General features: G+C 32.9%; 1 protein-coding gene across 2 annotated transcripts in view; it reads left to right on the top strand.

Annotated features, from left to right (window-relative positions):
- Window positions 1-6248: 6248 nt before the first annotated feature.
- TMPRSS15 (transmembrane serine protease 15) overlaps window positions 6249-24698 on the top strand; it is a 135140-nt gene continuing 116690 nt past the window's right edge. The window contains exons 1-6 of one of the 2 annotated variants that reach the window (XM_073803640.1): window positions 6249-6393; window positions 9292-9422; window positions 9707-9774; window positions 15586-15737; window positions 18600-18644; window positions 20392-20425. In XM_073803640.1, the coding sequence (XP_073659741.1) occupies window positions 6249-6393; window positions 9292-9422; window positions 9707-9774; window positions 15586-15737; window positions 18600-18644; window positions 20392-20425 (575 nt within the window). The remainder of the gene's footprint in view (window positions 6394-9291; window positions 9423-9706; window positions 9775-15585; window positions 15738-18599; window positions 18645-20391; window positions 20426-24698) is intronic. The other variant, XM_019922279.3, reaches the window with a different exon arrangement.

The raw sequence follows: 24698 nt of genomic DNA, 5'->3' as shown, positions 1-24698 counted from the left end.
TAAAGGAAGGCTAATTTTTAAATAAAGTGGAAACTGAGAAAGGTACACAACATTCCAAGAAAACTCAATTCAGAATTATCAATGCCAAATTATTTACTATTGAACCTCATGTATGAAACAAGAATTCTCTAGGCAATCAAGCAGATATAAAACATGTCACATAGAGAAGTAAGATATGGAGTTTGCTTTAGACATTTTCCCAATTATGTTCTGTGTCAGAAAGACAATATTAGAAAAATATCTTCAGAATTCCAAGGAAAAAAAATAAACTTGTCATTTTCTCATGCATATAATCCCCAGAAAAGTATCATTCAAGTATAAAAGAAAGAGGAAGGTTTCTCACATATGAATAAACTCAAGGAATATATAGAATCCATCAGCCCTAAAAATAGCACACACAGAAAAACTGGCCGACAATGATGATGCACATGCAATCAGAAGATGAAAGAAAGTCATAAAAGGCTAGTTCAATACTTGGCGTCAGAGAATAGCAGAGGAATACCTACAAGCTTCTGAGGGAAAGATGATATGGCACCACAATTTTACATCCCATCAAATTTTTCTTCAAGTGTCAAAACTATAAAAAATAATACCTAGTGATCTAGAATTACAGTATCTAAGGATCCTCATTGACAAAGATGTCTAACAATATTTAAAGACCTACTCTTTTTTTCACCCCATAAGTTGTTTATCAAAGTCCTCAGATATTTCACAAAGAAAGATTACTGTCCCTTGTAACACCTAAATATAAAAAGACTTATCAATTAGGTTTTAGAATACTGTGTCGAAATTATATGAAAAGTCAAAGAAAAACATACCAGCCTTGGAGTCAAGCAGATGTGTATTTCATACAGCTCTGTCATCCTTGAACCAGGAATCATAGGAGTCACCTAAGTGTTAATTGACTGACTACACTGGAGTATTTGGACACATTTTCAGAGAAAAATATCATCTGTAGAATATCCAAAAGTATTATTGATGAGTAATATTGATTTTCTTGTTTTATATTTTTTTAATTTAGTTTTTATTCAAGAAATGTGTCCAATAACAACCCAGTCACAGGAATTTATTAAAAGATGAAAGCTATTGGGAGTTTCTCACATTATGCTGAATAGTGGAAGAAATGTTTTATAAATGCTCAGGGCCTTAATCTTTAGAGATTGTTTGCAGTTACTACAGCTACATAGGGCAGTCAGAGTATAAAATCACGCTGAGCAAATGAATGGACTATGTTATGCACCATGATTCTTAACTCTCTGGTCCTTATGCTTCAATAATATTAACAAGAGCTTATACACTCTTAATTTTCTTAGTTTCCAATTCTTATCCTTTCATTCATTATAGGCTAAAATACATATAATCTCCCCTAGGAGTCTCCAAAAGTTCAATATTGGCTCTACATACTCCATTTTTCACTATCTTCAAGTATCTTCCTACTTCATTATTCACTTAACTGGAATGTGTCATTCCCATCACTGAACTTGTCACGATTTTGATTTCCTCACTGAAAGCTTCATTAAGAGTATTAATGATGCTGACCTATCCAGAGCTACATATTCTCTTCATTGACCATACCAGATATTTGTTCTTACTTATCTGTTTCTACTTCATCTAGATCATTTTAACTTATATGGTTAAGTTTTTAAATATATGTTTAAAATAAGTATTTTACTCTCCTATAAATATTCAATGACTGACTTAAGGGGGCTGGTTCTGTGACTTCCACGTTTCTCAAAGTAGAAAGTTCTATGCATAAAGTTTTTTCAAATTTACTTGTTATTTAATAAAGATGAAACTAATACACAGAGACATCAATCATATGCTTTCCCTTTCCCTTTATATATATATAAAGTGAAGTATATATATATATAATAGAAGAATGCAGAAAACTATTAACTCATATGTCTTAATCATCTAACTCTGTCAAGTTAATATGGTTCACTAATTTATTTCAAAAATTTTAAGAGAGCTGACACAATTCAAATACAGTTGAAGTCCCCTTGGTTGGTATTCCATTCCCATACTATCCAATCCCATCCCTACCTAGAAGTAATCATGATACTGAAGTTTTTATTTACCATTCCCATGTAAACTTTTATTACATATAACTGCATTACTAAACAAATTATTTTCTATTTTGACTTTAAATAGTGTAACACTGAATATATTCTTCTGCAGCTTGTTTCTTATTTTTTATTGAAATATAATTGACTTACAATATTATGTTAGCTTCAGGTGTACAACATAGTAGTTGATTTCCAGTCTCATAGTACTGTGGTCAGAAAAGATGCTTGATATGATTTCAATCTTCCTAAATTTAATGAGACTTGTTTTGTGGCCTAGCATGTGATCTATCCTGGGGAATGTTCCATGTCACTTGAAAAGAATGTGTATTCTGCTGCTTTTGGACAGAATGCTCTATCTATCTATCTATCTATCTATCTATCATTTATCTATCTATCTATCTATCTATCTATCTATCTATCAACTATCTGATGATGGACAGGGCCAGATCCTGGGGTGTAGCTTGTTTCTTTGTGTAAAAGTTTGTTTATTATTTCCAAGCTGGTACATAGAGCTCCAGTTTGTACACTTTTAACTTGTGTATAATACTTTATTATTTAAAAAGTACAAATCATTTTCCTATTGATGGACAAGTTTTCTCTCTATTTTGTGGGGCTTAAAATAGTGTTGTAATGAATATCATCTCATAGCCTGCAACTGTTAGAGTTTCTCTAGGATGTATAGTTAGTAGACTAATTCAGGGATCAAATTATATATGCATATTTAGTTTTGATAGATATTACCAAATTGCTCTTCTATACGATTATTTGAATTTTCTTTCTCACAAGCGATGAATGCCACTGCTTAGTAATGCTAAGGATGTTAATTGTTGCTAGTATATTTGAGGTCAGTAATATTTCATTTTTTATTTTAATTGTAATTCCATAATTACTACTGAAGTTGACCATCTACTAAAAGTGAGAACCTATAGAAACTTGTGTGATCATGTTTTATTTCCGTATTGTTTGTTTGGGTTTGTGTTTTTGTTAATTGCCTGCTGTTTGTCTTTTATGTATTAATTAGTAGAAATTCTCCATGAATTATGGAAAATATTTTTCAGTTGTAAACTATAAGGGTACTTATCACATAGGCTCCCTTCATCTCTGCAAGCTGAGGGCAGAGTTTCATGAATGTTGTACGCACACACAGGGTAAGCTGAAAGTAGGAGAGTTAAAGCCCCATAAGCTACTCTGTACCAGTGAGCAAGGCTATTTGATTAATAAACATCCCTGCTTCCTTGCCCATTAATTGTGGTAATCCTGAGGACTTTTCTCTCTGTCTCATGCAGCAGTCCCCAGCAGGATTATGTTCCTGAGACTATGGTAGTTTCTGGCTTGATTACATAGTTTTATTGGCTTTATTTTCCCCACTTTTCACTTTCCAACTCATTTCATGGACTTTCCATGGATTACCTTACAAATAAATTTTAGAAACTCATACAAAAATCTTTGCTGCACTTCTGTTCTGTTGTAGCCAAACAAAAACATACACAGTAAAAAAAGAAAAGAAAAAAAAAAGGAAACAATCTGTTTTGTGTCTTGTTTTTACTTTCTTTTTATATCTTTTGTTTAAAAATCACTCAGTGTTATTATTGGCTAAATTTATCAATATTCTTCTACCTAGTTCATCCTTTTATTTTTTAATAAAATTAAAAATGTTTATTCTTTTTTAAAAACTCCTTTAGTATCCCACATCAGGAGGACATATTCCTACATTTTCTTCAAACTTTTTTTTGCAGTTTTTCTGTATATTTAACCCACCTGGAATTTATTTTTCTTCATGATGTGAGATAAGGATCTAATTTTATTTATCCTGAGATGACTAACCTGCTGACCCAGCATCATTTCTTGAATAGCCATCCTTGTCTCACGTATTGGTAAGACTATCTTTTTGACATGTGAAGTTTCCACATATGAATCAGGATGTTTGTGGGATCTTTATTCTACTGAGATATTTTTCTACCCCTGGACCAATACCATGCACTCTTTATCATTATAACTGCTTAATGAGTTTTGTTATATGATATGCCAAGTTCCATTTTATTTTAGTAAATTTTTCAATTTCAGGACATATGATTTGTCCGTTTTTCACATTAACCTGTTTGTTTTATTTCATTCTGCCCTTTATAAATTAATGCCTTTTTAAAGGAAAGCTATTATTCCACTCATTTATTTGAACATATTAAGTATAATCACTTAAAACATATAATTTAAGGAAAATTTATAATATGAATGCTGATTTCATTTCTGAACATAAGTATATATATTTTTTATTTTCAATCTTATGTTTAATATATTATTGTCCTGTGCTTGGAACATAGTATGTGAACTCATTTTGTTATATTCTCCTTCCCTTATATAAAGTCAAAATAAAACAAAGTTCTACTCGATTTCCTGAAAGCAAATATGCTGCACCTGCATCAGCTATAATGAAGAAAACAGTCATTGTACTTCCATATTCTTGGCTCCCCAAATTCAAGTGTCATTCTCCAGGCTCCTATTGTATGGGAGGGTCTCACCTATTACTAGGATATAAATAAGATAAAGCTCTCCCAACTCCACCAGTGATGTCTCTCATTTCATGTGTATTTTAAAGGGATTAAGAATACAGTTAGTAGTAATTCAGTTAAATAAAAAATATAAATACATTCCATGACATACCTTTATTTATTTATATTTCACTTTTTACCAGCAAGGCTTTCAGAGAGCAACATGTGGTTCTTTTCCTTCAAGAGTGAAGAAAAAACAAACATGGCTCTTGCTTATTTTAGCCAATTATAAAATGCCACAATTTCAGCACATTAACCTCTGACCTAGTACTTCCTTATCTCTGGCCAGTTTTACTTGCCAAAACAAGAGGTAAATTGGTTTACTTCAGAACAGGTTTGGTTTTATTTATTAATTTTTAATTCTAAACTCATTGTTATTCAAAGTGTGGAAGTTCCCATGATAAACTGTACTTTAATTATCAGAGAACAGTCCTGGTTTTCCCATAACCACAGTTATGAGTGTGGAATTTTCAACATGTCCTCTTGTTTTTATTGGCTTTTTTTTTTTTTTCGGTATGCGGGCCTCTCACTATTATGGCCTCTCTCGTTGCGGAGCACAGGCTCCGGACGCGCAGGCTCAGCGGCCATGGCTCACAGGCCCAGCCGCTCCGCGGCATGTGGGATCTTCCCAGACCGGGGCACGAACCCGTGTCCCCTGCATCGGCAGGCGGACTCTCAACCACTGCGCCACCAGGGAAGCCCTATTGGCATTTTTAAAAAGATAAAGTCCTGGACAAGTGAGTAATGTCTTCCCCACCCAGAATACTTTCTTAAAATAGAAAAAAAAAATGCTTAATTCCTCTCACAGCTGCTACTCCTGTTCATTGATAACTACATGAGGCCATAAAAAGTGGGCATATGAAGCCTTGTTTCAGTGGACTTTCCTTTAGGTTAGATCAATACTCCCTTACACTGCATAACTTCACATGGGTGACGTAATGAAGATTACAAAATTTGTGATTGTTTCAATAAGAAAAAAAAAAAATATATATATATATATATATGTGTATACAGAGATACAGAAAAAGAGAGAGAAAGTGGGATATAGGGAGGGTGGGAAGAGAGATTAAGTATTAATATATATATTAGCTTTATATATATATATATATACACATACACACACGTGCTTAAAATTTATCTTTAGAATGTCTACACCTACATAAAACAGGAAAAAATGCCTTAATAATGACTTGAGTCAGAGGGTGGAAGGTTGATCTGTTAGGGACTCTTTACAAATATCATGTGCATGTGCCCAATGATTAATTTGACTACCATGAATTTCATATTTCTTCTACCAGTTCTCAAAATGATAAAGTATCATTTTTGTTTACAACATGCAGTTAACATCAGTCACACTGACAACTGGCCTGTTCAGGTGATTAACATTTACAACTCTAAGCTTCTCTGTACTCACTAATATCTTTTTAAACATTAACTGCACTTTTAAAGCTACTTAATGTATAGAGACATAATGTTGCCAAAGGGACATACACAACTCATTTACACTGACTAGTAAGACTAGTGTAGATTTGTTAGACAAGTCTTCTTGGAAAACTGGAGAGCTTGTGCTCTTCAGCTGGTGAAGCTTCTATGCTCTCTCAGAGCCCTTAGAGTAGCAAACCTTCAAAAACCAAAGATGGGCTCAAAGCGAAGTGTACCCTCAAGGCGCCATTCTCTCAGCACCTATGAAGTCATGTTTGCAGCTCTCTTTGCCATATTGGTGGTGCTCTGTGTTGGGTTAATTGCAGTGGCCTGGCTGTCAATCAGGGGATCAGAAAGAGGTAAGTCATATAGACCTGGCTACAGAAAAGTGCTCTCAGATGAATGTATACACTTTAATCTCCAGAATCCTGCCAGCATATTGTATGCATTGCTGTGCTTTCATGGCAAGGTGTTTATATTGCATCCAGATGCTTCACCGTAGTTTACTTCATAGAATTTTTTTAACATGATATATAATTTGGATTTTAATTCAGGATTCAAACATGAGACTAAGTTTTTAAAACAGAAAATGATAATGTTCTCAGTTCCAACATATAATAAAGTAGGTTCATAGCCTGTGGGTCTGTTCTGATAGAATTTAAGTCATAAACCTATTCAAACATTGTTGACCATAGAAGAAGATAAGTAGGCCAAGTTAAAGAAAAAATATTGTTTATTTCTAGAGAATTATATGTTTATTCTCTTATTAGTACAACAATTTGAATTGCAACAGTATAAGGCAACTTGAATGTAATTGTGGATTTATAAAGATCTCAAGATGCCTGAGTAGCAATTTGTGATTGACAGAAAGAAAAAAGAAAAGGTAATTCTTATTTAGAGCTAAATTACCTGTACCAACTGCTTTTAAAAGATCTCCAATTGTATTATCTTGTTACAACAAACCTATGAGTTAGTTTTTATTATTACCCTCCTTTTATAGGTGAAAAATCAGAGACAGAGAATTTAGGTAACTTGCTTAAATTTGCAACATTGCCAGGTGGTGCAAACTAGACAGTCCAACTTTAGAACTTGTGCTCTTCTTTACCATTTATTCATTTCTAAGATAATTTTTTAAAAATGGCAGCGTAGCAGAAACTTGGGTATTAGATTTATTTTTTCTGAGAACATTTTCACATTTTTTAAAAAAATGATGAATTATATATAGGCATATTAATTCCTTCTGAAAACTCTCAGGGCAAAACCTTTTATATGTGAGTGATTTGGGTTTTACCAAGAAAACAAAATGCTCAGCCTTTGAGTTAGTTATTTTCCCTTAGTAAATAAGTAAATTAGAATGTAATAAATATGATTTATAGTTTTATAAAATAAGTCCAATATAATTTCTGGTTTATTTAACTACTATAGCTACATACAGGAATATATTTTAAAGAGAAAGAAAGCTTGTGATATTTTATATAATTATAAGAACAATTTAATAAATCATAGAAATTCACTGAGACTTTTAGAAAAGAGGCTGCTTTGGTCTTACTTAAATACTGTGAATAACTTCAAGGATATGTAATTATTTGGAAGTCTATTGGAAGCCTTGATGCTCAATAAAAATACAAAAGTTAGTTATTTTGCCAGAAAAATAAAAAAAATAAATATTTATAAATGTTAATATGATTTAATTGAACAACTGAATATAAGAAGGGATTTGAGATAGGCAGTAATAGAACACTAGAGGATATAAGACATTCTACTTTCAGTACACACTTTTACTTTTATATACTCTTAACACTTTTTATTGGAAACCATTGTAGACTTTTAAAAAGTTGCAAAAATTGTAGACATTCATCCAGCTTCCCCTAATGTCAATATCTAGTACACACATAGTATAATTGTCACAACCAAGAAATTAACATTGTTACAATGTTATTAACTGAACCAAACACTTTATTCAACTTTCACCAGTTTTACCACTAAGGTCTTTACCTGTTCAGGATCCAGTGCAGATTCCAACACTGGGTTTAGTTATCATGTTTCCTTAGTCTCCTCTAATCCATGACAGTTCCTCAGTCTTTCTTTGCCTTTCACTTTTAAATATGCAAGTCTAAATGTTATTTTGAATATTTAAAAAACAAATGAAATAGTACTAATAATATGTTACATCAATTATGCAATGGTAACTGTATAGACGAAGTGCAAGTTTATTGTTTAAAGTAATAATTCTACAGTTCCTTCTGGACTAGGAGATTTGTGTCAATATATGACAGATCTTGGGTTCTGAAGTCAGTCAATCCTTTTTCTAAATTCCAGATCTGTCACTTTTATCACATTGGGAAATTTTCTTAGTGACTCTAAGCCCAAATTTCCCCATCTGGGAAAAGAAGAAATAACATCTTCTCATACCAGGTCAATGCATCATTATTATTACATTTACTAATGATTTCATCATTGTGTGAGTTTCACCTGAAGCAATTCATTTTAAATATAAATATATATGCAAAGAAAATAATCTCATAATGGGATTGTACTGGCCTTAGTGGCACATTTTATTTCCCATGTTTGTATTCAGTTTGTTAGCTTTTTTCTTATATTGTTTCATATTGAGATAATAAATTTTCTGCAGCATTCTCAATAACTTCTCCAGTAATGACAGTCTCCATCTAATGGCAAAAGGTCATACATGCCAATTTTATAATTATTAGAATGAGAGAAGTAGTTTCAAAGCTATGCTCCAAAGTAATACACACACTGAAATCTTCACAGCAATCCACATGTAGAAAATGAACAGTGTCCCTTGATGCCAGGTGTTCAAGAAGTATCTGAAAGTAACTACAAAACTTTTAATGGTCCACTTCTCACTATGTTTCCCTGAATCAGTTCCCATGATTGGTGGAAGTTGATCATCCCTGTATCTTCTAACAGAAATCTCAATGACAAAGAAACAAAAACCAAACAAAACTTGGAAGCTTGGAGAGTTGGTTAGACTTCAAAGAAAAGAAAAAAAAATAATGGGATAGAGAAGAAGTTTAATATTCAATCTTTTAAAACAACTAGATAGCTAAAAATATAAGTTAAAAAATAAAAAACAGCTGATGATGAAACACGAAGACTGCAAAGAAAAAAATCAAGAACTCCAGGGCCAGCACATTAAGCAAGAACTTTACTTCTATGTCTTAACCGGAATGTGCATATTTTCTCTTATTCATTATTCACATTTTCAGTGTTTTGTTTCTTATTAATTCATCTAGATGCAGCATTTGGAAAAAGTCATGAAGCCAGAGGGACATTGACAATAACATCCGGAGTTACATATAATCCTAATTTGCAAGACAAACTCTCAGTGGATTTCAAAGTTCTTGCTTTTGACATTCAGCAAATGGTAAGAGACCTTCTTTCCTCAACTAGTTTAAAATTTCATAACATAGTTTCGCTAACCACTTGCCAAAAGATACATAGATCTTGTTCTCTTTGAAAAAAATTAGTCAATAAATGTAAAGGTACTTACATTTACATTTACTCATACTTAAATATATGAGACCCATCATCACAGAGAAGGAAATCACTCCAATACAGTTCTAAGTAGAATATAAAGATTACTTTGTTTAAAATTTTAAACAAAATCTTAAATTTAATATGCCTTTTCTTAACCTTTTCTTTTTTTAGATAGATGATATCTTTCAATCAAGTAATCTGAAAAATGAATATAAAAACTCAAGAGTTTTACAATTTGAGTAAGTATAGTTCAAAATTTTTCTATAGATAGAAAGCACAGGATCACAAAATAGTGATCTTTTTGTTAATATTTGTAAAAGAGTGTCACTATTTTTAGGAGAAAATGGAACATTTTGAATTTTCAACATTTTCCAGGAGGATTGAGAAAAGTGGCATAGTATAAACTTTTATATTTGTAACAAATAATAATAATAATGCTAGATAATTTATCTCATATTAACATGATTCTCTCTCCTAAGTGCAAAATCTTTCAGAGACACATGGAGAAGGCTGAGGTTGACTGCATACAGATGCCTAGGAGTCTTGACATTTAACCTATATCAAATAGAAGCCATAGGGTACTCCAGGTCATTGGAGAATGCAGTGAGCCTCACTTTATAGAAAGACTAATCTCACTTTATAGAAAGACTAATTGAACCTGAAAGCCTGGCACCAAAGATACTTGGTAAATGGTCTTCACAAAAGTCCTGACATTAGTAAAAGGGTCCTTAGTTCTCAATGACCAAATAGAGGTAGGGAGGTCAAGTCAAAGGAAAAGAGATTATGTTTAGAAAAAGAAAAACAATGACAGAATTAGTTAATGGGCAGAAGGAAACTTTAGGCCTTGCCATTTCTTGTTGGAACAAAATGTATCCACTTAGTGGAAGCCACCATGAAAAAAAGCACAAAGATTCATTTTATACCAAAAAAAAAAAAATTAGAACTCTGTTTCCTTCTTTCTCACCTACTTATCTATCTATATTTATCATTCTTTATCCCACTGCATATTCATGAGATCATAGTCTCAGTAGCCAGTCCACCCTCCCTCCATCTACTGGCTTCATTCTTATCCACAACACAGAGGCTTTGACTCCTGTTTTCCAGGACTTATGATCTCTGATAGCCTCTTTCATGGCCTAATTTTAGGGCTATAATGACACAGGTGAACTCTCAGGAAAGGTTTTTATTATTTTCTTTTGTTTGTGTGTTTTCCTCAAAGCACTGTTTTAAAATATTTATTCAGTATTTATTCTGTGAAGGTAAAACCATGCATGAAAGATTTTATTTCACTTTATTTCTCTGCTTTGGAATGAGTGGAACCAATTTCTCTTTTGCAGTTTTAGAGAGGATTGACCGTGGAGATCTGCATTAAATCTTCAATTCAAATTTAGTTCTTAAAGGTTTTAGAACTAAAACCTTGCTTAAGGAGAGGTAACCCTGGTCCTTCCTCGCCTTCCTCAGGCTCTAACCAGTGAAACCCATGCAAAGCACAGTATCTAGTGCAGAGTTTATTAGGATAGTTTTGCTAATGGAACTCTTTGTCTTCTCTTGTTTACAACATGCTGGATAACTTTGTTTTTACTAGATTGGGAAAATTTGCTGAATATAGACTTTTATATAAGGTCTGGTGATTTATCAAAACCCGAGCATTTTCTTTGATATTTATTAAGTAAACTTATGTTTCTCTAGATAGTAAAATCACTATATGTGAAACTGTAAATTATTTGAGCTAAGGAATTATTTCTTTCCCTTCCTTTAAACTACCTAGGAGACTAATATAGTTCCTAAGCCTTGATACGTATTTTATAACAATTCTCAAATAATATACTTCATCAGTGTAGAGAGACTTTCACCTCATTGTAGCTGAACTACTTTTAAATCAGAAGTGAGTTTTTAAAAGATGCAATGCAAAGGAATTTCATGAAAATGTCTGTAATATAAATTACAGGTAGATACTTTGGGAGACAGAGAATAAAAGGATGAGAAAAATTCAGAAGCAGGAAAGAAAGTAACAAGCAAACGTTTAGGTTTACTTTAAATAATCACATTTAAAATGACATATTCCACTTATAGAAAAAATTGACAGACTCTTAATTCCTTTTGTAAATTATTTTCACCTTAAACTCCAATTGATAAAATCAAAACACAGAAATAACTGACTTCTCAACTAACTAACAATAGCCACACCAACTGTGAAAAATACATCTAAAGATCCTTTAAAATGCCTATTTCCTTTTTTGTTACTGATTTTACTGAAATACACACCTCATTCTTGTGTACATGGTCAAGTTATAGCACTCAGAATACTAAACTTAGTCATTAATCTATCACTTTTTCCTTTTAAAAATATTATTTAATGTCAAATCTTGCTCCCCCTGCTAAGTTGTATGTGTGTGTGTGTGTGTGTGTAGAGCCACTCTACAGGACAAGCAAATGGTTTACACTCATCTGGGAACACTTTCTATTATTCTGCTTTGTGGAAAGCACTTTGACTCAAAGAGCATTTAGGAGTTGATTCTTCTAATAAAGTGCTGTTTACACTTTATGGCAATATGAAGCTTATTTTGCCCTTTGAGCACAGATAAGTCATCAAGTTAGGAAAGGAAAGACTTTTGTTTACTCAGCAACCCTAGAGGTTATCAGTATCATTAAGGAAAATAAGAGATAAGAAACATTTGATTTATTGCACACAGGCTCTCTGTATAATGATAGGATTTATCTGTTAAAAACAAAAAAAAAACAGACTCAGATATTCCACTGGAACAGTACTTTGAAATGAAAATGGCCATTGTTTTTTTTTTTTTTTTCCCTAAAGGAAGAATTCACATTACCTTAATAAATAAATTCAATTTCACAGCAGTGATAGAGATCATTATTAAACTACTAACATAATATAGCTTTCTTATTACATGAAACACAAAAGTTTATTATGGGTTTCCTGATTTTTACTGTATATCTCTCTTATCTCAACATTTACTCTGAGTAAGAAACAAATTTTAAAGAATACAACTGTATGTGGATATAGGATCTGTCACTCCTGTCCTTGCAAAGTATAAATTATTAAATTCAATGTATAATTCACAAGTAAGAAAACACATCTTTCATACAAAGATGTTTTATGCCTGAGGATGAACTTATCCAGTTACTTTCAACTCAGTGAAAGAAAATTCCAGATTTGTACGCTCTCTACCAAAATTACCTTACCTCTTTTACTCCCTAACTCAAATAAAATAAAAGCAAGTGGTCAGTCAAACTTAATATGTGAAAGTTACACAAAGAGAAAAATCCGATTTCATCAGAATTAAAGCTATCTGCTGTGCAACCAAGGAGGTAAAGATTAGAAATTGAAGACAGAGAAACTAATGGACTTTGCTCACTCTCACTTTATCTTTACCATATTGAACCCTGTCCATTTAAGAATTTTTGGGGGGTGAGGTTTGTTAAGGAGACAATGAAAAGGAGGAAGCAGAGGAGGAGGAAGAGATGGAGGATGAGGGAAAATGAGAAGAAAAAGAACAGGTGGCGGGGAGGAGGAGGGAGAAAGGGAAAGGGACAGGAAGAGGGAAGCTTCTATCTCTCAAAGTGTGGTGGCAATAAAATATCCATCCTCCCCCCCCCCCCCAATTCCAACTAGCTATTTTCTGCATCTTTTTAGATATAAAGTTCTGGTAACAATGTAAGATGATAAAAACCTGGATCTGCATCTAGGCAAATGTGTTGTATTGTCTTTCCTATTGACAAATAGTTCACAATGGTGTTGATAGCAGTGGTATGTGGGGTGGGGATGGGAACTATAGCAAAACACATCTGGGAAACAGAGGTTCTGGGTTTTATTCCTTTCTCTCTCTCTGATATTAATAAGCTGTATAACTCTAGGCAAGGTTACCTATATTACTCTGAGTCTCATTCTCCCTATTTATAAAATCGCAATGTTGGCCAACATCAGATGCAAAAATAGTCATCTCCCTTTTCTTGAGCATCTGTTTAAATAAATATGGATGAGGCCTGAGAGTTGTATGCCAGTTAAGATTTTTTTAATTGCAATTAACAGAACATGTGACTAAAAGTGCCTTAAACAACAAGAATTTACCATCTGACATCACAAGAAATCTGGAGGTTTCAGCAGAGGTTAATTCAGTGGAACAATGACAGAGATATAATCAAGAATTTAGGTGGTTTCATTGTTTTATTGTACTATCTTTAGCTTGTCAATCATAGCTTGCCTCATGGTCCCAACATAGATGTGACAGTTCCAGCAATCACATGTATACATAATAACATTCAACAAAGAAGAGTAGTAGTCCACTATGAACCTTTATTTGATTAAATATAAAGAAGTTTTCAAGAAGTTTCCGATCAGCATCCCCTCATGTTCCATTGACCAGGGCCTCGTCATATGCCCATGAATAAAACTATCATTGACATGAGAAATGGTTGGAGAAGCCATGAGAAAATGGAGAGTTATTCTCAAACAAAATTAGAGACCAGCCAGCATGGAAAAATTAACAAGTGTGGAAGAATAGATAAAAACAGTGTCTGTGATGAAATCTATTTTTATCAAGGACAGCAGTGATTCCATGTGCGGGTAAATTTGGGAACCCGGACCTAAATAGTTACTAAGGAGCCTTGCCATTTACAAGATTTGGATACTCTGATTTAATCAGATGATTGGAAAGTTAAACATTCTAACATTTTAAAATAATATATCTAATAGAGGTGAAATGTGCAATTATTTATCAGAGAATCCTGTTCACATCAATCATGAAAAGCTAGCTACATAAAAAGGAATCACTTCTGTTAAACGATGAACCTGAATAGTAGCACAGAAACCAAAAAGGAATATCCTACCGAGAGGAAATGCTGATCTGCTGTGATCTTTCAGGAACATTTTTATCCTGTATATAGTCTTGGAGGAAAAAAAAAAAACATTTATTATAGGTTTTTATCAAGACATATATACATACAGATACATAAAGAACTCTTCAGGAGTTGATGAAACCCTTCAAGAAACTCATTAACTTAAAGATATCACAAGGATATGAATGTGAATGTGTAAATTTCAGAACCAGCAAACATGCCATGCAAAATCTGGTTCTCCTTGGTCTGCCTCTTAAGGGTCCAAGTAAACCCTGAGTACCCCCAGCTTACTGAGGGATACAGAATGAAGACCAGAGCTAGAGTTTGTTTCCCAAGCAGTTGTATCCTAAAAGCACAGTAGCAAAGTAGAAATGTAGACAGAAGAGCAAAAATCTCTCCAGTATTTCTAGTGGGCCCAAACTTTATTCATTTTTATGATTCTTTAAACTGTAAACAAATCATCAGTGAAGAAAACTTTGAAAATGCATATTTCAGAGAAGGCGATGAAGTAAAAGAGAAGATGACTTGGGTCATGTACTTGAACTCTAATGTTATGGTCGGAGACGAGTAGGCAAGATAATCCCAACACTTGACCATGAGACAGAATATCCCACAAATTCCCAATAATCCACTTATGCTTGTCTTCTTTCTACCCTTCTAAATCAGGGCATATTTTATTTATTTTATATTAAGAAAAAGTAGATATAAATTAGTTGCTATAAGCTTGCTATCAAGCATTCGTAAACTATATAGAAAATTTTTCTCTGAAATCAGTGAAACTACTTTAGACCTATTCCTACTTAGAAGTCATCTATGAAAAATTACAAATTCACATTCTTCATTATTTCAAACAGTAAAATAAGAATAAATGTCATGATACCATGTGATTTGGTTTAATTTGACACAAGTATCTGTGGTCTAGTCTAGGGATTAGCATGCTAATGTGGAACTCAGAAAAATCAGGTTCTAATCTGGATATATCTTGTGTTCTTGGAGAAACATTGTCCTTAAATTTCTCTTTCTTCCACCTGTGAAATAAAGATAATATTTGATATGACCTACTTTGTATAGGTGTAATAAGGATTAACAAGGGGATAATCGTGGAGAATTTCAAAGACACCTTACATAAATTGAACACAAATCATTTGAAGAAGGCTAACTTTTTTCTCTTATGTCATTTTTTTGCTTTGCAGAAATGGCAGCATTATAGTCATATTTGACCTTCTCTTTGCCCAGTGGGTGTCAGATGAAAATGTAAAAGAAGAAATGATTCAAGGCATTGAAGCAAAGAAATCCAGCCAACTGGACATTTTCCATATTGATGTGAACAGCATTGATATTACAGGTACCTGTGAACATTATTTGATTTCTTTGAATTGTTAAGCTATGAAATTAAAATTCTAGCTATGTATCAGGGGAGCAGTGGGATCACCCTGGACTTTAGAAACCTGTCTTATTGACTGAGGTAACACATTTACATAGTAAAAATAAAATATGGAGAAACTGTTTTGGAGAAAAATGTCAGTGAGAAAATGTTTGTAAAACATCAAACATCAAAAAGGTTCTGAAAATACTGGCATGCATAAATGTTTGTGGGTCTGATCACACTTTTGCCATTGGCCAAGCACACCCTGACTTTCCAGGAACCCTGCATTGGAAAGTGACACATTACTTTGTGATAGTCATATAGATATTATTAGATTACATAGTCAAGTGGCAAATCCAGTCTCTGACTGAGGACTTAAAAGAAGGGCTTCCCTGGTGGCGCAGTGGTTGAGAGTCCGCCTGCCAATGCAAGGGACACGGGTTCGTGCCCCGGTCCGGGAAGATCCCACATGCCACGGAGCAGCTAGGTCCATGAGCCATGGCCACTGAGCCTGCGCATCCGGAAAGCCTGTGCTCCGCAACAGGAAAGACCACAAGAGTGAGAGGCCCACATAACGCAAAAAAAAAAAAAAAAAAAAGGAAGGAAAGGAAGTAAAAAGAGGGGATTATGAGTTTGATTCATCCCAGTTACTTATAAAAAATAAAACTTTATTTTAAAATGATAAATAATTTTAAGATAAAAATAATCAAAGGGGAAGAGATATAGGACATCAAATATAATAGCAAGACAATAATGCCTATCAATGTTAGGTCATTCTAAATTTTCCATTTTGGTTATTTCCCATTCAATTTAATTCAACAAACATGTATACATGTATACCGAGTCCTATTTTGGTTGAAAACAATAGTAAGTTGCCAGGCCCATCCAGATCCACAATCTCTTATCTGTAAACCTTCAGGCTAAATATGTTTTAGAATTCAGAAATTTTTAGATGTTAGAAAGCTCATCAATATATAAATATCCACATCAAGTGGAATAAAGGCAAACAGCTTATTGCCAGTTCAAATAGTTTTGCTTCAGAATGAGATGTCAGTATAGATTTGCCCTTAAAGGAAACATAAAAAAACATGCATTTTTAAAATTTTGTTATAGTGGATACAAAACCTTGAGTTGCTTTCCTTTACAACATGGGTTCATAAAGCACAGTACTCCTTCACTAAGCCCCCTACTATATCCTGCTGTGCCTGTTCAGTGAGAAGACAGCTCAGGCTCTTAAGTGCTTCTTCAACTGATGGTTTGGTCCCCTCTGGCATAGCTGCTGGAGCAGAGACTGTTTTGGATTTTTGTCTGATTCAAATGAGCTGAAAACTACTACTAACTATTATTAACTACAACAGATGGTTTTTCTATCAACACATTTACTCCTCATACCAATCTTATTACACAGTATCTTTACTACCCCCATTTTACAGATGAGACAACTAACATACAGAAAATTTAGCTATTTCGAGGTGGATTGAGGATTCTGACCCACGCGGTCTTAGCCTAATATCTGCGCTCTTAGCACTTATATTAGAGTTTCTTTGTAATAGTTTTGTCTTTAAACAATGTTGATTATTTTTCAATAGTCAATTTTCTTCTAGAAAGGTGGTATCTTGCTATCTTTATTTGAATAGGCATCAGTTTCTGGAGGTCTGCAGAGGCAAATGAATTGACAGGTGTGCTGAAACTTATTTTCATGACTCTATGGTGGGACTATTTGGGAGAGGGGAGTTTGTGGTTTTAAAAACTTTATTTATTCAATAAAACTATATCCTTTGAATTAACTTAGAATAAGGATCATAAATGCAATAAACTATATCACAACATCAACTCAAGAATATGATCCAGAAGTTGAAGTTACATTTAACTTGTTGAACTACATTAAAACACATTTATAAACATAATTAATATAATTAACATAATCAACATAATTAATTTTAGGTATTTAAGTTTAATATTCACTTGCATCATGTGAATTTTCAAATTTATTACATTTTTAAATTGGTTAATAATTTCACAGATACCTTTGATTTGTATATAGTATACTGTCAAACCAAACATAGTGAAAATTAAAATATTATCTTCTTTATGAAAATATCTTATAAAACTTATTTTATCTTCTTCATCAATAATCTACCATATAACATTTATGAAACTGCTATAGATCTTTTAGAAAGAAGACAGTGCAGTAATGAAGAAATAACGTAATAAACAATCTAGTTAGTAGAAGAGGACATACCTCTTAACCCACTTACCATAAATATTGTTTTGAATGAAAACAAATTCATTAGATCATAAGATATGATTTTCTTTATTTTTAATATAGTCATCATTATATCTTTAAAAATATTAAACATGTTAATGGGTGAAGAAAATAGCTAGTTTTTATCTTTTATGTGAAAAGCACTTTATACTTAAACAGTACTTAGTTCCCTGTAGATATTATCATGTGTAAGATTATTTTGGCATCCATTTGTTTCAGTGCAAAACAATTGATTCTAGGTCTGACAAGATATGGTGTGTTATATTGTCTCTCTTAAATATAAATTATTCTATATAATTATGATGAATAAATAGATATCTTTCTTAAATGGGTAAAATAAAGCAAATATTTTGCATAGGTAAATTTATAGAGAATACATAGAGATTCTGGAAATTCATCAAATGTATCACAATCAAATTATAATTAAATAAATAAATAGGAACATTCAGGATGAGAAAGGATGAAACGGAAACTCTGGTAGATCAGATGCCCTTTGAATGAATATTCAAACTGCACTCGATGTTTTGTAATATATTTCTACTCTAAACCCTAACGTCAAACCAACTTTATTCCAGCGTCTTTGGAGAATTTCTCTACGATGAGTCCTGCAACAACTTCAGGTCAGTACTTATGGCATTTCAAAATGTATAATTTGGTGATCATAAAACTTTATGACATTAGTCAAGGATTCAATATTTTTCTGGCGGCTCTTTCTAAATTAGATATTTAGTCTTCATATCAAAATGTATAAAGCATACATTTGGTTAGGAATAACATAGTTAATAATATTGCAAAGTTCATAGTGCCTAGTTATATATATAAGGATATGCATTTCCAATTCCAATGCTCCTTTCATATTTTAAATTCTATATATGTATGTATGCATATATGATGTGTGAGAGTGTGTTTGTGTGTGCGCATGTGTGTGATCTCAAAATATGGCTCTGATAATGCAGCCTTGGAAATGAAACCCTGACATTTGTAAGGTCATTATAAATGAGGGAAAGGAATTTAAAATATAATGAAATGATAACTTTCAAAATGTATCATACTCTTTGGAAAGGACAATCTAAAGTTTAATGTTAAATTTGCTCTATTCCAGCATTTTCTCCACCCTATGTTTCTAACTACAATTGGTCACTACCTCTTCACTTTGTCTTATCAAGATCATACTGACTATCAAAAGAGTGCTTTGAGAAATTATCAATCATTTAAAAACTAACCTGAGTTATGTTAAAATGGAAAATCATTCTGTTGTAGAAAAATTGAAGTCAAAAGATTTGAACACTAATCCTGTCTGTCAACTACCAGAATCACTGGGCATTTCACCTTCTGAAAATCTGCTTCCCATAAATTGTAAATAATAAAATTTTCTAAATATTTTAGAAGTCATCACAAGTATTGAATTCATATAAAAATGATTTTAAAGTGTAAATTGTTATAAAACTATAACCACATTACTTTTAGTGTTATCCATAATCATGACCATTTTTATAATATTTGAAAAATCTATTTGTTTGAAGTATCTACTTGGACCAGGTACCATATATATATATATATATATATATATATATATATATATATATATATATATATTACATCTTTATCGGAGTATAATTGCTTTTAAATGGTGTGTTAGTTTCTGCTTTATAACAAAGTGAATCAGTTATACATGTACATATATCCCCATATCTCTTCCCTCTTGCGTCTCCCTCCCTCCCACCCTCCCTATCCCACCCCTCTAGGTGGTCACAAAGCACCCAGCTGATCTCCCTGTGCTATGTGGCTGCTTCCCACTAGCTATCTATTTTACGTTTGGTAGTGTATATATGTACATGCCACTCTCTTGCAAACATTATCTCATTTAGTTCTCAGAATGATTCTGTAGAGACTAATATTTTTTCCACTTAAAAATACATAAGGAATAAAGAATGTGCCCAGAGCCACACAGCTATTAATTATCAAAGTCAGGAATTAAAAAGAATTCCTCTGGACTCCAAAGCCCATGGTCTAAGCATAACTCAAGCTCCTATTTCAAACAATAGCAGATTAATCTAGAACATTTTAGTCTACAGCCATTATGAAATTAATGAATTCTTATGTTTAGTTATTGATAATTGACAAACATCATCTTCATTATTTAAAAAGTAAGCACATCTAAAAACCTCTGCTGTACAGCTCTAAAAATCAATAAAAACATAATAGATTTATTTTCAGCTCCAGATACAAATGATGTATTCTTAAGTTAATAAATATTAATAATTCATAGTAATTTTTAAAACTCTCAAGTAAAATATTAAACAGAAGGAATTCCTAACAATCAGTTTTTAAATGTAATTGATATTTTTATGTCATTTATTTTTACAGACAAGCTAACTACCAGCAGTCCTCTGGCAACTCCAGATCAGTTTCAATATTATTTCTCTTATTTTAAAACAACTTTTTGCTAATATTTCATTTTGACTCCTGAGAATTCTCTGATAACACAGCAGTTAACAGTACCCTTATTTAATAGATAAGAAAACTAGAGCATCAAAGTTTATACTTTTAGCCTAATATTTTACCAAAAATTAACAATATATTTGAGGCAATCAAGGCCTGGATTATCTGATCTCACTTCAGTCCTTCATCTATTAGAGCCATGGTTATTACCTTTTGCTAAGAACACCACCAATAGGATCAAAATGTCTGCCAGAAAGGATGTAAGTTTCATAGGATGTGAGGGAATTTTTTCTCTAATTATTCTCTCTGCATGCAAGGGAGACATGCTTGCTCTTTCTCTTAACACGGTATGGTTGCCAAACCAGTACCAAAGTTGCCTTGGATTCATTCATTCAGCAATTTTTCATTAAATGCCTACCTTGTGCCAACTCCTGATATGTAACTGTAATGTGAAAATTTTTCTGGATTCCTAGTAATTGTCTACTGTACCTTTGTCTATGTGCTGGTTAACCAAAATGTCTTCTCTGGTCCTAACTTAATCTTCATGTTAAGTGGTCTGGATGTGAACCTAATCTCTTTAGGTAAACTCCATAAAGGCAATAGTGTGTGGATCGTCAGCTCCAAAAATAATACTGCCATTTTTATGTTATTAGAATTTATATCAAATGTTATATACATACAAGGAGAGAACATTTGTGAAATTATAAATGATCTCTGAGTAACACAATAATTCTTGGATAAAATGGTTGGTGTGATGTTTGAAAAGCAGAATGATATACGAATCATTAATCAAAATGCTTTATGAAACAAGTTATCCCACCTCTAAACCTATAGAGGTCTTTTATGGTAGGATAAGCCTGCCTGGGGTTGTATGTAGGTGTTAACCATATAGTAGCACAACATATTGAAAAATAAAACTGCTCTTCAGCCCATAGTCCCTTATCCAATGTAGAAAACTATTTATAGCCTCTAAAATCACCTTTCAACACACTTTCAAAAACTGATTTTAGGATCTATAGTGACTAATTCCTTTAATCTAAAATAAACTGAAAAAATAATTCTAATATATTTTGAGAAATTTATTTCTAAAACTTTAAAAGTCAGCAACAAATATCTAAATTAGTGCTCTGTTTTCCATTTATCTGTCTGTTTACTGATTCACTGAGTGATTCAAATAACCCACAGTTATTGAGGACCTCTTAGGTATATAAAATGCTGTAAGAGAAATATGTGGAATGACTTAGTGGGGTAAAAAAATGTGTTAAAGCAAGAAATCCTTGGACTTAAGTTTTCCCCCTTACTCTCCTAAAGACAAACCCACCAAAATTATAAAAAGTGGCTGAACCTTATGACCAATTCCTTGCAGGACTATGTCTTGTCCAAAACGTCCATAAGAAATTTGTTCACACCAAAAAGGTCCTTGATAATTTGGTCCTGTCCAAAATCATTTGGCATGGACTAAATATGCTCATGGACATTTTATATAGGACCAAATTTTAAGGACCTTTTGGAATGAACCAAATGTCTTATGGACCAAAATATCTCACAGGCCAAAGGTCTTGTGACATATTGGCCAGTATCAAAAGTTGGCTAACAGCCCAGTTTCTTCTGGTCAAAGGAGATGGAGAATGGGGAACAGAGAGCATGAGGGTAATACTCAACCCTTACTTTTCTCTCCTAGGGAGTGGAATAGAAATCTCCTTTCCTACATATAAACTATAAGAATGGGATCAGTACGTATTTAGTCCTATCTTTCACTCTTTATGTAAGCATTTGATAATCAAAATGAAGACCAAAAAGTAACATACAATTTTCAAACATTGAAAGTGTGTGGGTGAATCCACCATAACCATTTCCACCAATTACTGTACACATCACTTTTGATAAGCTATCTAGTCTTCTTGAACTTTGTATTTATTATCTGAAAGACAAAGATTTAAATATATATCTTAGAGTGGTCGTGAAGAAGAGAAATAATACAAATACAAATTAATGACTGGCATAAAGAGGGACACATGTTAGATCCTTTCTCCTTTCCCCCTTCAGACTTAGATCAAAAAAAAAAAAGCAGCTGGATACTTTTTTAAAAACATTTTTCAAAAACTAAACTAAGGTTAAGACAAGATTACTGTATTCAGTAATGCTCATTTTAATCTGATCATTTATTTGACCAAAGAAACTCCATATCCAAAGCTTTCCTGTTATTAGAGACTGTACTAAATTACTTTACTCAATCCTCACAAAATTATAATAAGGTGAGCAGGTGGCAAAATATCACATTCCCTCTTTTACTGGATCCATGAGTCCCCAGTCATCCTTCCCATTTATTCCTCTCATATGTCAAGATACTATAAATCTATAGAAGGGAAAGAGACAATTAAACTTGAAAACCGCAGTTTCCAAGCAATAATTTATTATGAATGTGCCTTTCAGGGATGTTAACTTTATTCTTATTTTTTATATGCCTGGAAGACAGAGTGTGAGAAAAATCAGCAAATGCATGCATCATATACCTGAGCATTAGTAATATTATAAATTATGCCGCAGAGAATTTTTATATGATAGTTGGTACAAAGTCCATGAAGATTATGTTCTATTGCTCAACTGTCTTTGTTGCCAATTACTGTAAAGTTTTACTAACCCATTTGGAAGAGTAAAGGGAGAGATGGGAACTAAGGTTGAATTATACCGATTGATTTCTGGCTGCTACAGTGTGCCTGAGAGGGGCTCTTTTGGGCAATTGTTCATATGCTTGAAGGGTTTCTAGAATACAGCTTGTTCTAGTCTTTTGTTGCTTACTGTGTAGGCAATGATTGAGAAAAAAACAAAAGTTTCATTACCATGGGCTTTCTCAATCTCCAACAACATGCAATTTGCCACAATTCCATTATGTGGAGGGGTTTGGGGACTGAAGAAAAGGAACTGGCTGATTTGGTGAAGAACATAAAGTTGGGTCAAGAGAAGTTAAGGTAGAATTATACTCCTCAAATGAATTAATTGCCCCAGGACAAAGACACAGGCACTGTAACCAACACCAAATGTATTTTGACTTTAAGTATTTTTTTTCTCTGCATTTGAGAAAAAAGTATACATATATTGCTAAGCACTGTCCTCTAATTTAAGACATTCCTATGTACGTGATAACAGAATTAAAGTATCTTTCCACTATAATTTCATTTGAATTGACCAGTCATAGTCTTACTAAATAGATTAAATTTGTTCTTTTAAAGTAGATGAGAATTTCTGTAAGGTGATATCTCTTTTTCTAATACAGTACAATGAAATGAACTTGGTCCCACAATGCTCAGCACAGAGTCTGCACAAAGTAAGCACAAGAGATTCCTCACCCCAAATCACTGGACATTGATATGACTGTGAATCACTCTGAAGTAATCACATTTCAGTGTGTACTGACTCCTTCATAATACAAATATAAACAGTTACTTAAAACCTTCCATTTGCAGAACTCCAAATAATACTAATTTACTGGTGGGTTTTCATAATTTGCCAAAAAATTAATATCCAGAAGATAAAATACCATATAGATATAAAAATATGCCAATTTTTTCCCACTCAAGAAAACAGCAACTAATATTCAGACAATTTGAACAGCTTTTAATAAACAGAACCAATTATTATTCTCTTTGTGCACATTTCCTTAAATAGAATTTCTTAACTCCTTTGCTAAAAATTCCCTCTTGAGAAGTACTGTACAGATTTCCTAGAAAAGAAGAAATACTAGAGCAAAAATTAAGGAATGAAATGGTAAACTAAGTAGTACACAAATCAAAGGACTCTAGTTTTAAGAATGGAAGGTCATTTAAAAAAACTGGCATCTGGATAATTTCTGTAATAGTTAATGTGTTAACCAATGGTTTTGTGGGGAATTGAAATCATATATGTGTACAAAAGGAGATGAGACAGAGACAGCAGACTAGGTAAAAATAAAATCTGATAAAATCCCAAAACACACTTCCTTTATATAGCAAAACAATATTCATATTTTCCATATTGGTATTTATTTTTTAACATTTTTATTGGAGCATAATTGCCTTACAATGTTGTGTTAGTTTCTGCTGTATAACAAAGTGAATCAGATATATGTATACATATATACCCATATCTCCTCCCTCTTGTGTCTCCCTCCCACCCTCCCTATCCCACGCCCCTAGGTAGTCACAAAGCACCGAGCTGATCTCCTAGTGCTATGCGGCTGATTCCCACTAGCTATC

The sequence above is a fragment of the Tursiops truncatus genome, chromosome 4, assembly GCF_011762595.2.
Source record: "Tursiops truncatus isolate mTurTru1 chromosome 4, mTurTru1.mat.Y, whole genome shotgun sequence".
NCBI classification, from domain to species: domain Eukaryota; kingdom Metazoa; phylum Chordata; class Mammalia; order Artiodactyla; family Delphinidae; genus Tursiops; species Tursiops truncatus.
This window is presented reverse-complemented; position numbering and strand designations above follow the sequence as displayed.